The following is an 18,478-nucleotide window of genomic DNA, read 5'->3' as shown; positions in this document are numbered from 1 at the left end:
ATGGCAGAGATATGTATTTTAAAGTGAAATACATGCATATGTATACAGCTCTACAACATGTTTAAACAGCTCCAACATTGCATCCAAAAGACCTAGGCCCAGCTGTTGAATGTGGCTATTAAGAGGAGATTCCATAGTATACCCATGCCAAATTAGAAGACTATGTCTGAAAAAACAACCAAAAAACATTAGTTTGAAGTTCTCCCTTCTGAACCATGGCCTCTCTACAATGCAGGCTGGGCCTTAAAGGGGTACACACGTTATTTCGCAAACATCTGTTTGACAGTGGATTTTGACACAGTAGGCTTTAGAAACATGGTTGGTGATTGTTTTGATATGTTAACTGCCGGAAAACCAGTTTTTAAGGCATACCAATGCATATTACCATACCAACCAAGCTCACCATACCTCCACATAGGAAAGACTTATATTTCTCAAAATATACTCCAATCTGCCCTTGGCAGTCTACAGTCATACTGTCGGTCATACCGTCATACTGTCATATTGTCGTTCATACAGTCATACGGTCATACTGTCATACTTTCGTTCATACAGTCATACTGTCGGTTATACAGTCATACTGTTGGTCATACTGTCTGTCATACTGTCATACTGTCTGTCATACAGTTGGTCATACTATTATACTGTCGGTCATACGGTCATGTGAGAATGTGAAAATCCCTTCTCACTGTCTCTCCCCTCACATCATATTTAATGTGGTATTTGGACTTCCGGAGCACTAGGGGGCAGAAGGATAACCCTGCCTTGGCCAGGGAAGTTCCCCTTATTATTGGTATGGCCCAATCAGTCCACCTGGGACTTATTGGCTTATATAAGGGGAGTCTCATTTTGTGGTAGAGGGGGAAGGTGCTGGCTTGACAAGAGGCCAGTACTAGAGCACATGGTATATGTGGCGGCTAGGCTGATGGCTAGGCTGATGGCTAGGCTGATGGCTAGGCTGATGGCTAGGCTGATGGCTAGGCTGATGGCTAGGCTGATGGCTAGGCTGGTGGCTAGGCTGGTGGCTGTCATACCGTAGGACCCCGTTATTGTTGCTGGCAACTATATTTATTATTATTATTATTTTTATTCTGACTTTTTGGCTCCAAAAGTTATAAAAATTGGCAGGCTTGTAGAACTCATAAAGTTAGTAAAGGAATCAAAAGATGGTCCAGAATAACACATAGGTGGCGCTATAACAAGGCCTTGAAGTTCAGGACTTCAACAGGCTGCCATTACCACTAGGAAGGTACAATTTGTATGAAACTTGGTATACATGCACCATTTCTCATGATGAACAACTTTCACATTGCAACCCATATGGTCAGACCATTGGGATATAGTGCAGTGACCACAACTTGACCAAACACCCACACATTAACTCCTTTGGTGCTGAAAGTGGGAAAAGCTCCAAACTTGGCACACATGTACCAGGTCACGGTGGGACTATAGGGTGATCAAATAATAGCAATAAGGCAAAAGATGGCAGAGATATGTATTTTAAAGTGAAATACATGCATATGTATACAGCTCTACAACATGTTTAAACAGCTCCAACATTGCATCCAAAAGACCTAGGCCCAGCTGTTGAATGTGGCTATTAAGAGGAGATTCCATAGTATACCCATGCCAAATTTGAAGACTATATCTGAAAAAACAACCAAAAAACATTAGTTTGAAGTTCTCCCTTCTGAACCATGGCCTCTCTACAATGCAGGCTGGGCCTTAAAGGGGTACACACGTTATTTCGCAAACATCTGTTTGACAGTGGATTTTGACACAGTAGGCTTTAGAAACATGGTTGGTGATTGTTTTGATATGTTAACTGCCGGAAAACCAGTTTTTAACAATGCATATTACCATACCAACCAAGCTCACCATACCTCCACATAGGAAAGACTTATATTTCTCAAAATATACTCCAATCTGCCCTTGGCAGTCTACAGTCATACTGTCGGTCATACCGTCATACTGTCATATTGTCGTGCATACAGTCATACGGTCATACTGTCATACTTTCGTTCATACAGTCATACTGTCGGTTATACAGTCATACTGTTGGTCATACTGTCTGTCATACTGTCATACTGTCTGTCATACAGTTGGTCATACTATTATACTGTCGGTCATACGGTCATGTGAGAATGTGAAAATCCCTTCTCACTGTCTCCCCTCACATCATATTTAATGTGGTATTTGGACTTCCGGAGCACTAGGGGGCAGAAGGTTAACCCCGCCTTGGCCAGGGAAGTTCCCCTTATTATTGGTATGGCCCAATCAGTCCACCTGGGACTTATTGGCTTATATAAGGGGAGTCTCATTTTGTGGTAGAGGGGGAAGGTGCTGGCTTGACAAGAGGCCAGTACTAGAGCACATGGTATATGTGGCTGCTAGGCTGATGGGTAGGCTGATGGCTAGGCTGATGGCTAGGCTGATGGCTGTCATACCGTAGGACCCCGTTATTGTTGCTGGCAACTATATTTTAATTTGGGCTCATTAGTTGAGTTCCGTGGTTTCCAACCTTTATCAACCTTTTATCACTAAATTCAAGACCTTTCACAGACCACCTCAAAAACAAAAGGTAAATATATAAATACACATGAAGTGGCTGAGCAAAGAGTGCCAGCACCCCTTTACACAATTAGTACTGCAGGAAGGCCATGGCTGCATTATCCTCCCAGCAGGGTCGGCTCTACACTGAATTGCGCCCTAGGCGAGACCCCCTCCGAGCGCCCCCCTCCTGGTACGGAATTGCGGGCGATCGGGATTGTTGACGGGGGGGGGGGGCGATCGGGATTGTTGACGGGGGGGGGGGGCAGGCGATCGGGATTGTTGACGGGGGGGGGCGCCGCCCTAGGATGTTCATGTTTAATAGACATGTTTGATTTCGCTAGTGGGAATTAAGCCCAACACACTATGCCAATCGCCGGGCCTGCTCGTGCCATCTTGTGAGGCCGTCCATTTTGCTGCTTTAGTGCGTACATGGTGTGTGTGTGTAAAGTTTCCTAGAGTTGCAGTGTGAGCCCACAATGGGCCTGGCCTCTTCGAGTTGCAAGTGTTTGGGAAGGATCTGGAACGTGACCCTCTCTGTGACATCTGTGGACAGGATGTTCTCTGGAGGTACTCTGAGGCAAGGAACTGCCAGTATGACCCCAGGGACTCCATTGCCTGCTCTACCGGGAGCAGGCCATCGTGCGTTATATGTCTGAGATGTGTGAAATGTGTTCCAAGATCTCCGCCCCCCTGACCATCAGCACAGAAGCCCCCCAGGGCTGTGTCCTAAGCCCGCTCCTCTACTCCCGTACACCCACTACTGTGTGCCTACACACGGCTCCAACACAGTGATCAAGTTTACCACTGACAAGGAGCAAGGTCGACCACCTGGCTCAGTACAGCCAGGACAACAGCCTCGCTCTCAACGCCAACAAAACCATGGAGCTTGTGGTAGACTTCAGGAGGAAGAGACAGATTCAAGACCCCATCACCATCAAGATGTTATAAAATAAAATCTCAATCTCAATGTGTGAATGTGTGAATGTGTGAAACGTTGTCCAATGTGTAATCAAGAGTACCTATATTAAATCATCTCTCAATGAGCCATTCCGAACAGGAAGCAACAACGGGGGAACAATAAACGTCAAACTTAATTTGTCATCATGGATATCATTGTTATGATCACTGTTCCGTTCCGTCTATCTGAAACAAACCACATATTTTAAATGTTTTGTGAGTGAATGAATAACATTGTTTACATTTTATGTTGTTATGTCATCCACTCGGGACAAGAACATCAGCAGTTAAAGACAACCTTCAAGAGGGTAACCTTGTTGTCATGGAGATGCAATCCCAGCCGTAGAACCACGTCAAACAAAGCTAGCACATGTGCATGGAAAAAAGCCAATACAGTCTCATTGGCTGCACATAGGCAGAAACTGAAACAGGTCAAACCGGATCCCAGGGACATTTACATAAAAGGTCCTCTACAACTGCTTTGAGACAACTAACAATGTTTGAGGAGGCAGCTGATCATCAATGATGACACTGACTCTGTCATAGGCTATAGAAGTAAGTGCATCAATGTTGTGGTTCCACAAGTCACAGTCTGCCCCTGCCCCAACCAGAAACCCTTGATCACCCGGAGGATTCATGCAAAACTCAAAGGGCGGACCACCGTGTTCAACTCAGGGGTCCCTGATGCAGACAAAGCAGCCAGATATGAACTTCAGAAGTCTACCAGGGATGCCAAGAAATGCTTCAGGGACAAAGGGGAGTCCAACTACTACAGCTCTGACCCCAATCATAAGTGGAGGGGATTACCCTGCATCACATAATACAAAGAGAAAATCATGGGGACATTGTTCAATACACCGAATTGTTCAAGTGTGTTGCACAAGTATGTCTACACTTTTAAAGCTTTGTTCGATGCGGACAACATAGGGCCCGCCATATATATATATATATATACACAGTGCAATTTGTCCAAAAAACAGAGGGGTGGATGTTTGTTTTTTTTTAATCATGAAAAAATAGACAATCAACAGGCCTGTTTCTTTGTAACGAGAACGAGGGAGGAGCCGAGTCTGACCGACTCGGTGACTGAGAATCATGATTCACCGCTACCGGAAATGCGAACAAACAAACAAACAAACAAACAAACAAACAAACAAACAAATGAATGAACGACTCTTCTTGGCGAACTGACCGATGCAAACTGATTCATTCAAACAAATCATGAAATCCACCAATGACTGCATAAGCACGCGAGTGCGCACCCGACAACCATATCCACGCCCAAGGGGGGCTTGAACTGTATGTATATATATATATATATATATATATGTTAATGAAAGACATGTTTTAAGTAAGTATATTATGTCTATTATTCATCGAATCACTCATCTGCCATAATTTATTTGAATAAAATTATTTTGAATATATATATATATATTAGGGCTATCAAATTAACGCGTTCATTTTGATTAATTAAATTTTTTTTTTTTTGGGCACTTTTTTTCAAGAAAAAGTGTTAAAGTCAAAACAAAGTATTGTATATTTTTTGCCTGAAATGCATTGCATCTTGAGTGAGATGGAAATGTTATTAATTTGATGAATGCTGCATTTTGATGAAAATGCAGCGTATGTTAATGAAAGACATGTTTTAAGTAAGTATATTATGTCTATTATTCATCGAATCACTCATCTGCCATAATTTATTTGAATAAAATTATTTTGAAATACTTTCTCGGCAAAATGTAAGTAGGCGATTCATTTAGATTAATTAATCACAATAAATTAAAAACAGACGCGTTTTATTACAGTTGTGTCCAAATTTGTGTCCCAGTAGTTGTTTTTCTTTCTTTTGTAATTGTAAAGGCATGTCTAGTATATAACACTGTTGCGTTATTTCGAACAGCACATTGTCAAGACTAGGTGTTCTTTCTGCAGAGTTGAGCTGTATTGAGATCTGTGTTCATTCACAATGCCATTCAATGGTATGATACCATACTAGTAAATAGAGGGATCCGTTACAGGGCGTCTTGTCTCACTTCTTGGTGAACGGCCTCACCCTTTGGTCAAAGTGTGTATGACAGTGATGGAAGAACCACCGCTGAGTGGGGACTCTCGATACCTGCCTGGCGTCCTGAATTAACAACCTGTAACAGTTGATGTTGATACCATCTGTGTACCATCTTAAAAAATCGATTACAGCTAATGGTCATAAAGAAAAACATTTTATTCCATCTTCTAATCTAATTCAATAACAAGGGTGCCTTCTAAATAGTCACTGATAGTAGTCACTGATACAACAAACGGTTTAACTCCTAGTTCAGTGAGGGTTATTTCTAATCCCATCACATTTTACATTCATTATATCAACAGAAAACCTTTCAAAGACAACCAGAAATGGCATAGGTATTAGGTATCTGATAAACTATCATACAAGACTGTAGCAGGGATGGGATTGGATCATTCAGGAGTTGATTTGCAGCACTGGGAGAATCCACAGCCTGCTTTCATGGCACACTTTGCTCCAACAGTTTTATGGATGTAATCTTGTTACGTATATGTATTTGTAAATGTATATGTGTATACATTGTGTATATGAGTATGACTGTTATGTGTACATACATATACAACTATGTGTGTTGCATAAACTTGTACATACAGTATATATGAGTAGGCCTTTTTTATGTTATGTATATACATATGCTTGAGAACGTATGTTATGTATGTATACATAAACATGAGTATGTACAGTACATATAAGGTATACAATTTTCATAAACATTCAGAAAAGCAGAGTTAAGCATGTGATCTTAAAACGTGCACATTTTCATTTCCTTAATGCCCAGGCAGCTCAACAAAGCATTCCTATAAAGTGTGTCATGAAGGCAGACAGAGAATGGCGTTTATCTTGAGTCGGACACAGCTCAACTGAATGGGTCCAACCCGGGAGTCATGGGTGTCTGAGCCCGAGTCAAACTAATCAGCGTGTGGTGCCTTCCTGGCCACTCGGAACATGCTGCCCAACACCCTCCAGCTTCAACCGTCTCACGTGCCTCAGAGGTTGTAGGACACCAGCCCTACATTTGAATATCAAATCCAGCTCAGCAGTGGCCTGGCAGTCCGTGCAGCGCCCTCCACAGCAGAAGCATCTGTTTGGGCGTCCGCTTGTGCACCAGCAGCACCGACTTGTAGGAGCAGGGCTTAGTCCTCTTGTAGTGCGGCAGGTCGAAGGTGAAGAAGCCGGGGTGGTGGCTGGGCGCCACGCCCAGGCGGTCCAGACACATGCCCAGGTACACGTCGTCGATGGGGAACATCTGCACCAGCTCCGACACCTCCTTCAGACGCATCAGCAGAGAGCCCGAGTAGGCCACGCCCCCTCCGCCGGCGTAGGGCGGGTACACCCCGCTGTAAAAGCTCTCGGGGATGTAGTACTTGGTGTTGGGCTCGCGGTTGGGCCGGGCGTTGTTGATCACCTCCCCGACAAACAGGTCGAAGGAGGCGTCGCTGTCGTTCCGCAGCCCGCGCCACAGGAGGTGCTGGTCCAGCTGGTGCTGCAGGTACTCCAGCAGGCGGCTGGTCCGCACCAGCACGTCGTCGTCCCCCTTGAACACGAAGGTGGCGGTGGGGCAGTGCTCCTGGAACCAGCCCCAGAACAGCAGCTCCTTCAGGGTGAGGTTGAAGAAGGTGTCCCTGAAGTCCCACTGCAGGATGTCGGCGTGCTGCTGGTTCTCCAGCTCCAGCAGCCGCCCGAGGTCCGGGTGCGGCCCGTTGCCGGCGTCCTGTCGGCCCAGCAGGAAGACGGTCCGCACCTCCCACACCCCCCTGCCCAGCGGGCCGGTGACGCGCCCCCGCCGGCCCCAGGTTTCGCGGATGGCCTGGCGGTTCTCAAAGTTCCCCACCTGGGACTTGACGGCGATGAGGAGGGCGGGGGAGCCGGGGGTGAGGGCGCCGTCGGGGCCGCAGGCGTTGGGCTGGTTGATGATGAGGGGGTACCGCCGCCGGTGCATGGACCCCACGAAGGCTTGCACCTGCTCGGGGAGGTCGGCCGGGCCGTCCGGGGGCAGCCCCGCCCAGCGGTCCCGCTGCGTGGTGTTGCTGTCCCGGCGCGTGGCGTTGGCGTTGAGGATGGGGTTGTGCAGGCGGTCCCAGGCATGCTGCAGCCGGTTCCACAGGGCTCGTTCCAGCTGCAGGTTCCAGAAGGGCTGGAGGGGCAAGGGGGACCAGGGGCCCGGGTCAGAGGCCCCCGGGGCCACATAGCGCTGGGAGATCTTGGGCGGGGTGTAGGAGAGTGTGACGAAGATGGACACCAGGATGTAGATGATGAGGTGGCCGGTCATCATGCATGGCAGCAAACACATGCACAGCAGCTTCCCCCTGCAGCGGCAGCGCGCCATACCCTGGAAAACACACACACACACACACACACACACACACACACACACACACACACACACACACACACACACACACACACACACACACACACACACACACACACACACACACACACACACACACTTCTTTCTCAATATAATCTGTTCGATATTACATATATTAGACATTCACTTTTTCGCAAGATACTGTTAACAAAAATGCCTCGTATTTCTGTCCCTTGAAGATAATAAAGACAATGTCACAGGTCAGCTAACATGTCCTATGAAGACAGCACAGTCAGACTGTCAGCTACATGTCATATAAAGACATGTTTATGTGAGGAAGCTGAGGGTGTGTGTCTGTAGGGACGCTGAGCTGTGTGTTCGTCTCTGTGGTAACGTCCACCGGGACTCGTTATGAGTCCACAGACGCACTCTGAGACACCATCAGGACAAACGTGAAAGGAATAAACCCCGACACGGTCTCCCGTTAGTGGGAGATAATGTACGATTGGGTGGTGACAGGGGCGGACCTAGGAGCTGACCTTTAGGGAGCAGCACCAAATACCAGATACATCTGCAATGGTTTATTAAGTAGTATACTGGCTATCCAGGATGAGTTCATAGAAGTCATAGGCGGATGAATTCAACCAATGGGTTATGTATGTTAAAAGAGAATTTGCAGATTGCTCTTTTGACTCTTTCGACGTTTTTGCTCTTGACTGAAGCGTCAATAAAAGACACACATTTTTAGAACAATACATTTTCAGAGGCTGAGAGATTACAGTGGGGCTTCAGTAAATAGGGTTTATTCCAATTATACCAGTCACCAACAATGATTAGATATTATTACGTTTAGGCCTATGTCTAACTACATTGGTGTTTTTAATCACCTTAATCTGAATAAATGTATGCCTATATATTCCTCCGCGGTCAGTGAGCTCATTGATATTGATATTGCGTTATCAATGGTTCTGGTAGTTCTATTAATAGTAAGATGTATAGTTAGATTGATTTAGTTAAGGTTAGATGTGTTTATATTTAGATAGCGGGGTCCCGAACATGAAACATGATACATGCCTACAAGCCTATTCAAACATGCTGTGGTAGGCGTTACATCGATGTAGGCTTATTCAAAATATTTGGCAACACGCATTAATAGAACGACTCTTTACATAGCCTACGGATTAATTTAGCGAAAGTACGAAGCAGTCTTGGCCAAAATTGATCTCACACATTGTTGTCATTGAAAGGTGTTGCACATCTGACAAGCAGGAATTTGGAAACACTCTTTCAATACACTATAAACGACAGGCCTGAAGACACTAGAATAAAGCAGAGCACATCTTTAATCAAACAGTCCGGAAAACTTACCCACGTTTCAGGGCTAGATTCCTCCTCACTTCCTTTCTTTTAAACCTATATTGTGAATTTATATTCCTATATATTTATGTATCCCTATATTCCTCACGTCTTCCCTTCTAACCCTAATTATGATCAATAATCGATCTGTTATCTAGATAGGTAAATCTCAAATCTATACAAATAGTAAATATGTTCATATCTAACACACAACGCTCCATCCGGGAAAATTACGGAAGAATAGTTCCCAGTCCTCCCGACCTTAGGTTGTCGAGCCAACACAGGCACGCGCGCGCACACACACACACACACACACACACACACACACACACACACACACACACACACACACACACACACACACACACACACACACACACACACACACACACACACACACACACACACACACACACTGTAGTAACGTAATTTGCATACCGGGACAAAAGTTCTTTTTTATGGGCCATTCTCTAATATTCCACTTTCACGGTTTGCCTTTCTCTTTTGTCGGCCGACATTGTTATTTTCCCTTTTGTTTAACGTTTAATGGGCAATGTATCGTTTGCCTTCTATGTTTGCTTGCCCAATAATGCAAATATTACACGAGATGCAAAGGCTGCCGGAGCCGTTTGAGTGTTCCTAATATAGGCGTTATCACCTTTCATGACACCAGGGGGCAGAATAGTAGATTCACTGTTGTAGGAAGAAGGACATGCAGGTGTGTACAGTGGCGGTCTTACCATAGAGGCATAGGTAGGCGGCCCCTTGGGGCCCCCATAGTAGGGGGGCCCCAAGCGGCCCCCCAAGAAAAAGTAGTAGGCTAAGTACACAAACAGAGACGGAGCAAGACGAGTCTAAACACAAAAAAATAAAATAAAGGGTTAGGAAAAGGGTTAGTTACTCAAGCGGCTCAAATAAAAGAAAAAAGCGAAAAGACGCCGACAGGTATTTGGCAACGCTGCCAAAGATGCCACTTTTTTATGGCTAGTGTTGGGGATACAGACAGGAACAACAACGTCCAAAGCGTTGAACGCTACAGCAGCAGCAGCAGCTAGCTGTGAAGTGGCGCTAGGTGAAGACCTGTGAGAAGACGTCAATAAGTAGGACTCTGTGTCAGACGTGTGTGATGTGGAGAACAATCTATCTTTCTCTCTCTCTCTCTCTCTCTCTCTCTCTCTCTCTCTCTCTCTCTCTCGCTCTCTCTCTCTCTCTCTCTTTCTCTCTTTTTATATATATATATATATATATATATATATATATATATATGTTTGTTTAAGTATATGGCTGTTTGTGATGTTTTGCTAAGTAGGCCTATATGACTGTTTGTGGGGGTTTACCCTAACTACTTGTCTTGCTGTTATTGATATTGATTTGATCTTAAAGACAGGTGTTATCTGAAACATTATTCCATAGTGACTATTAGTTTGTGTAGTGCTACACTTTGTGTGTTCTCTGCTTTCTATCTTCATTTTGGAGTAAAGAAGTGTATGCAGGGTTTAAAGGGGAAGATTTTTTTTCCTCATCTCCAACCTTTACTTCCGCATGGATTAGCTCTACCTGCCTATCCACCATTCAGTCTGTACTTTCTCCGTTCTCTTTTAAAGATGGGATGAGGTGGGCCCCATACATATCTTCACCTTGGGCCCCCAATATGCTAAATCCGCCACTGGGTGTGTAAAGTAGCTTTGTGTTCTGGATAATGCAAGTGTCTTTAGTTATCCCTAGTTAAAAACAACACTCCTAATTGTGACATATTTTAATTGTAATATTCCCTAGTGGTACATTTTTACTGTAATACTCTCACATAGCCACATCCAGCAGCACCGAGCATAGAACACATTTGACAAATTAAGCAGTAATACTCTCACACAACCTCAGAGGGCAGTACTGAGCACATTGAACAAAGTTACAAACACTTACACTAGGGGCAGTAACGGACACACAGAGGAAGTGATCAAGTTTTTTAGAACCATAGAAGAAGTCTACTCTCACCTGTTTATAAAAAGCAGGAGCTGAAGAAAGGAGGCAGAATCTCTTGGGCGGCGTATCGATTAGATGTAAAGCTTTGAGACGCTCCACGCGTGTTATATACGATAGACAATAGATCAATAACCTTAACCAAATAAAGTGAGTTAAAAGCGATCCTGTCTCGGCGGCCTTTCCTGGACTAAAATATCATAACATAACCATCTCTCTATTATAGCATTTTATTTAGTTGATCGACATCGCCTTACCTACAGCCTGGTTCCTAACTGTACCGACTGCTCCTTGAAGTTCAGAGGCCAGCCTCAGCTACTACAACACAAACTATCACCAAACTATAATTACTGTGTTTATTAAGAGGACTAAAGGATTGTTTCGCAGTGTAATGGAATGAAGGTAAATATTGTTACATTGTTTACTGTACTCAATGGATACTGTGGATAGTCTGGTTAACCAAAGCTATGTTCTGCCCACAGACTGTACAAAGTAGACTCTGCAGCAGAAATGTAGTGTCAGTGTCTGTGAGCGAGACACCCTGGCCTTCACTTGAATCATGAGATTGGATCACTGTGTAAATGAAGGATCCAAATGAAGGGTTCACATCAGTGATTACAAACCTGTTCTACACTTCCACATGAACAGAAATTAGGAACATTTACCGGAAAATCTCTGTAAAGGGTTATTAAAGATGGACAGTCGTCAACGTGCGGTGAGGCTGCCCTTCCTACCCCAGATGTGCCAGATGGAAGGCAAGCCCAGTGGACCATATACTGTGGACTCTTGCGTGAGTACGTTCGGGTTTCAAGATCGATGGAGAGGTACATATCTTTCCCTTGGCATTTCTCTATATGGAATCGCTGTTACCACTTTGAAGGACTTCCGGTTCATGTAACTGAACTGAAGTTCTGTAAATTTACAGAACTGTAGACTTTAGACAGCAGACTATCCCAGCATGCATCTTTGGCCACACAGACCATACCCCCATCAGTAAGAAAACATGTGACAGTCAAAGCCTTTGCGATGGGAAGCTTTTCAGATTAATGAGGAAGCGGACAAAATAATCAGAACACACCAGAGTACCTCGTACTCCTGCTTTGCTCTTGACCTCTGAAGGGGGGTGTGGTGGGAAACTAGGACTCATGCACTGTTGTACTGGACTAGCATCGCCAGATGAATTGCAAAACTGTAATTAGTTTGGAAACATCTTTGTTCATTTTCGATTTCCGGGAGGCATCAACAACGAGTGCACACCTCTGAACGCAATTGGATAGGCCTACAACCAATCATAGCAACAAAATGGGTGACGCAGCACCCAAGGGATGATCACTGCAGAGCCAAATGGGTGGCGCTGGACATTCAGCTCCACGGAAGACATCTTCCAAGCCAATGGCTGTCCAGAAGGAGCTCCACACATCCACACACACCGCTACAGGCATGGGGACCAGAGGCTTAGGCTGGGGACTAGAGGCTGAGGACCAGAAGCTAGGGACCAGAGGCTAGGGACCTGGGGCGGGCAACCAGAGGCTAGGGACCTGGGGCGGGCAACCAGAGGCTAGGGCTCTGGAGTACCAGGAGTAAAATACATCCTACCTGTACACTGCTTATTAAAGGACCAGGTAAAGACTCACTGAGTGGAATACATCCTCTATCTGAACTCACTAAACTGGGATCATCTGAGCATCATCCTCAGGAAGAAACTGATGATGATCATCAGTTCTTCAGGTCAGTCTTCTGTAGGTAACGTGGGGTAGAAGGCCTTCAGACTGATACTTAGTTCTAACAACCTATTGATTACATCTCACGGCCTGGGCTTTCTGGATAGGTGCAAACACATGCAGTGCCATATTCAGCACACATCCAAACCATGGCAACCAAGTCTCCCTGGACTGTGGCTTCACAACACACAACTTGACGATGTCACCTAGCTTTGAAATTTGTCTGGTCAAACTACTGCTGTTGTGGTGGCAGATAAAGCGGTATTGTATCTTGTATTTTAACAGGCTCTTGACACCAGATGTAGCAAAGTGATTGAACACTACCATTGTGTTCTCTGTCTTTTAACTAACTTCAGAACTTCACTATTCTCTCTGACCCAACCCTCAAAGAATCATTCTTATTCCTTCCTCAGGTTTCATCCAAGTTCGTCCTTGCCCGTGGGACCGATCAGGGTTGGGGTTTAGAGTTAGGGTTAGGAAAGGTTCCTGGCATACCTCTCATACCACTCACTTTTTTAATAGTTTAGAGATCAGTCAAAATGCTCTCTTAAAATAGCAAAAGGTTAAACTTGCATAATACATTGTTACGATATACACATGATGCATATTATTACACAATATACTAACCATCCAGACATTATTACTGTATTGTACAACATAATCCATTTGTTACAAACATTTATAACGAAACATCAACCTATAAAACGGGTCTTTGCAGAGCAACGACTGCATGTGTAGCTGTTATACATGTAATGTCCACCAGATGACGGCATTAGCACGCTAATGAAATTAGATTGGTTGAACGAGAAGGCGTTCTTTCTGCAAAAATATACCTCTCCAAGCTCTTTCAAATGTAGGTATTGTACACCCAGCGTGCGGAATAAGCATGCAAAGAAACTCGGGAAGACGAGAGGAGGATTTTAGTTATCCGTGCAATACATGATGATCTTTAAAAAGTATCTTGTTCTTTTCCAAAATGTAGCGCCCATGATTATGTTTTTTGTAATTCAAATTTGTGCAATATCTAAAACCATAATTGTTTGTTTACAGATTAATTTGGCTGTGTGTAGGCCTACTATAATTAATTAATTTGTTATTTATTTGTGTTCAAATCACATTGGACAACACTTATCTTTGTTTAGTGAACTCAGTTCATGTAATCAGTTAATGATTAGATTGTATTGTACAAGTTGTTAATTAAGATTTGAGATTTAAATGGTTTTGAATAAAATGTGCTATTTGTTAATTCATTTATTATACTCTTTAATAAACAACAATACCCAAGAGTACACTTGAGTATATGGATAAATTTACTCGATAGACTAGAGTATACATTTGAGTATGTATTACTGTACTCTACTAAAGTATATATAAGAGTATACTTTACTGTCTATGTATTAGAGTGTACTATACTAGAGTATGTATTGAGATACTCAATATAGATTAGATATTAGATATTAGATACTAGATATTAGAATTTATATATATATATATATATATATATATATATATATATATATATATTACTTTACCCTATCTCAAATTAAAGGCTACAAGTAATTGATCTTTTTGTTTAATTTGTAACTCTTTCTGAGAATTGCATTTACTTCTCATGCGTGCTCTCACTCCCGCCCTCTCTCTGTCTCTCTGTCTCTGTCTCTCTCTCTCTCCCGCCCTCTCTCTATGTCTCTCTGTCTCTGTCTCTCTCTCACTCCCGCCCTCTCTCTATGTCTCTCTGTCTCTGTCTCTCTCTCTATGTCTCTCTCACTCCCGCCCTCTCTCTATGTCTCTCTGTCTCTGTCTCTCTCTCTCTCCCGCCCTCTCTCTATGTCTCTCTGTCTCTGTCGCTCTCTCTCTCTCCCGCCCTCTCTCTATGTCTCTCTGTCTCTGTCTCTCTCTCTCCCGCTCCCTCTCTCTATTTGCGGCCAGAGATGTAATTTTATTCTTGAATTATTAATTATTTGTTTTCCATCTGTTTCCTGTTGTGAGCACTTCCACTCTTAATGGGTCATGACACGCCACCGAAACCAGCCTTACAAACTGTCAGTGTGTGTACTGAAACCAGCCTTACAAACAGTCAGTGTGTGTACTGAAACCAGCCTTACGACCAGTCAGTGTGTGTACTGAAACCAGCCTTACAAACAGTCAGTGTGTGTACTGAAACCAGCCTTACAAACAGTCAGTGTGTGTACTGAAACCAGCCTTACGCCCAGTCAGAGACACTGAACTGAAACCAGCCTTACAAACAGTCAGTGTGTGTACTGAAACCAGCCTTACGCCCAGTCAGACACTGTGTACTGAAACCAGCCTTACAAACAGTCAGACAGTGTGTGTACTGAAACCAGCCTTATAAACAGTCAGACAGTCAGTACGTTTACATGCACAGCTTAATCCGATTAAAGCCATTGTTCGACTATGCAATTGGACAACTGCAATTGTCAGATTATACATGGCGGTGAGTAAATCGATTCATTGGCCGAAGCGTGTCATGCCCCGGTACAATAGGTGGCGCTGTACCCATTTCAACTAGTGGTAGTAGAGCCACCGGCTGACCTCTTTACGTCTCGGAATGGAACTCGGAATGGAAACTGCTCAGTGGCGCAGGGCAACATCAAGAACAGTATTGCTTCCGCATCATGGGAGCCTAGCCACGCCCAAGTGCATGACGTTCTGGATGTAGAAATATTCTTGTTCTCTAGCATTGTTAGCATTGTAGAATCATAAGCGAGAGGTCTGAGCGAGCACAGTCGCATTGTTTACCGACCATGGAGGTATAAGTTACTAACCCCCCGGTTAGTCTCTATATGTGATACTATACGTGGACTGAGCCCTCTTGGAGGCCCGGCCGAAACAACATTTGTTTCACTACGACTCCTTTCAGCTGCCCACCCCTCCTTCTCCGGCTAATAAAACGCTTGAGGTGGCGTTTTGAAAAGAGAAAACTTACATTTTAATAGTAGGCCTACATGGTCCAAAGATAATTATGAGCCTTTGATTGATATCCAGAGAAAATTTGCGGAGACACAATCCTGTTCCCCACTTGTATTGGAGTGAACAGAGATATCTACTTCTGGGCCCCATGATTTGAGGGACCCGTCCACAGCCCGCTAAAAAACTGCAATACCAGGCTTGGCCACTGAGCACTGGTGGATTGCCGAAGTAGGTGCTCCTGGTGGCCTGATAAAGAAGGTTATCTCGCCCATGGGGGAGAAGGAATTGGGGGAAAGGAACGTTGGCTTTGACTCTCTGAAGTCCAGATTGAAAAGTGAAATGGAGGAGAAAACGATGTTTTCAGTAGACAGCTGTCAGTTCACTTAACGGGTCCATATAAGGTCCATATCATTTCTCAGACGCTCCATTGTTCTGACCTCTCTCTCGTATGCAGACTGCTCCACCGGCAGAGCCAGCTCCTCCGGCTGGACTCCTCCCGCTGCTCCGCCACCGGAGGAGTCCGCATACGACGAGAGGTCGGAACAATGGAGCGTCGGAGAAATGATATGGACCCAAAGTGAACTGACAGCTACTGAAAACATCTTTCTCCGCCACCCGTCCGTATACAGCATTCCCCCGATTCCTTCTCCCCCATGGGCGAGATAACCCCCATTATAAGTCTTTACTTGTTGTGGTATCAGAGTCTGAGACCCCGACGCAGTCTTTAAGATTCATAATATCAGAGAATATCCCCGTCAGTTCGGCCACGGCGCAATGAATGATTAAAGATCGTAAACACGTTGGGAGAAAAAAACATTTATTTTGACAGATGTGACCGAAGTTACTACTTTACAACCTTGTTGATGACCCACATTTAGAAAAACATGTACTTTTAGTTCAGCCTTGGATGAAATCAAAGCGTAGTGTCTGTGTGCTTCCACATACATACAATTCTTACAGGGGGTAACTACATTCACCGGCTTCCTCCATCTTCTGCGTCACCTTTTTAAAAAAATTGCCGTTTCTTGTTTTTCCGACGGCGACAACAACACGACTATCGTCTCCTTCTACTTCAGCAGAACGCATAATCCAATCCCAATCCGTACATGCACACTTAATGCGACTAACAGTCGAATAATCTAGGGGTCTTAATCCGACTATGAGAAACCCATTTTGATACGATTTTAGCTCGACTAAGTTGTATACATGCATCTTAATAATCCAATCATAGTTGGACTAACCCAATAATTAGATTTTCTTGAGTGTCATGTAAACGCACTGACTGTGTGTACTGAAACCAGCCCTACGACCAGTCAGAGACACTGTGTGTACTGAAACCAGCCTTACAAACAGTCAGACAGTGTGTTCACTTAAACCAGAATTATGACCAGTCAGAGACACTGTGTGTACTGAAACCAGCCTTACAAACAGTCAGACAGTGTGTCTACTGTGCATCAAGTGTGTGATCTGGTCCAGTGGATCATTCCCCCGTGTGTGTGTGTGTGTGTGTGTGTGTGTGTGTGTGTGTGTGTGTGTGTGTGTGTGTGTGTGTGTGTGTGTGTGTGTTGCACGTGTGTGCGTGTGTGTGTGTTACCAGTGTGGGTTGGGGGCCAAGTTACCAGGGTGATCATGTTTTAGTGATGGGAGCTAATGAAGGCTGGGTCTTAACCTCTGGCTGACCTCCGACACAAAGAGCCCAGCAGAGCTCTCTGTCTGGGGGCCGGGGGGGGGGGGGGGGGGGGGGGGGATTGGGTGGCTGCTACAGGGCTCACTGGGTGTCCACGTGTCAGACGCAAAGTTCACCTCTACCTCTGGACCTGTGTGACTGTGTGTGTGTGTGTGTGTGTGTGTGTGTGTGTGTGTGTGTGTGTGTGTGTGTGTGTGTGTGTATGTGTGTAACCCTGCATGTGTGTGACTGTGTGACCCTGTGTGTGTGTGTGTGTGTGTGTGTGTGTGTGTGTGTGTGTGTGACTGTGTGACCCTGTGTGTGTGTGTGTGTGTGTGTGTGTGTGTGTGTGTGTGTGTGTGTGTGTGTGTGTGTGTGTGTGTGTGTGACCCTGTGTGTGTGTGTGTGTGTGTGACTGTGTGACCCTGTGTGTGTGTGTGTGTGTGTGTGTGTGTGTGTGTGTGTGTGTGTGTGTGTGACCCTGTGTGTGTGTGTGTGTGTGTGTGTGTGTGTGTGTGTGTGTGTGTGTGTGTGTGTGTGTGTGTGTGTGTGACTGTGTGACCCTGTGTGTGTGTGTGTGTGTGTGTGTGTGTGTGTGTGTGTGTGTGTGTGTGTGTGTGTGCGCTGTTCTGAGACAGAAACTGGAGCAGGAGGAGAAGAAAGAAGAGGAGAAGAAAGGAGGACATTAAGAGAGAGAGCAGAAAAGGGGCGAACGAGGGAGAGAAAGGGAGAACACATGTAATTAGCTCTAAATTAATTTTCCAGAGAATCGCTGGGTCGTAGCGAAGCACAACTAACATGGCCTTGAGGTCAGGGGTGACCGATTCATAACAAGAAACGCCCTCTCTCCTCCCCCTCCTCCACCAGTAGGGGTCAGACTGTACAGTAATCAATACAAAACTACTTTTTAGAATCTCCCATCGCGGTATCTTGGTTTTTTC

At 44.7% G+C, this 18,478-nt stretch overlaps 1 protein-coding gene across 1 annotated transcript; it reads right to left on the bottom strand.

Annotated features, from left to right (window-relative positions):
• Positions 1-6,608: 6,608 nt before the first annotated feature.
• LOC311363458 (N-acetyllactosaminide beta-1,3-N-acetylglucosaminyltransferase 2) lies at positions 6,609-7,901 on the bottom strand (the record flags this gene model as incomplete). Its single annotated transcript, XM_084483407.1, has 1 exon — positions 6,609-7,901. The coding sequence occupies one exon, from the start codon at positions 7,899-7,901 to the stop codon at positions 6,609-6,611; it is 1,293 nt and encodes a 430-aa protein (XP_084339533.1).
• Positions 7,902-18,478: the final 10,577 nt, after the last annotated feature.

Source organism: Micromesistius poutassou (assembly GCF_964030765.1).
Source record: "Micromesistius poutassou genome assembly, chromosome: 18".
Taxonomy (NCBI): domain Eukaryota; kingdom Metazoa; phylum Chordata; class Actinopteri; order Gadiformes; family Gadidae; genus Micromesistius; species Micromesistius poutassou.
The sequence above is the reverse complement of the archived record's forward strand: the minus strand, read 5'-3'. Positions and strand labels throughout refer to the sequence as shown.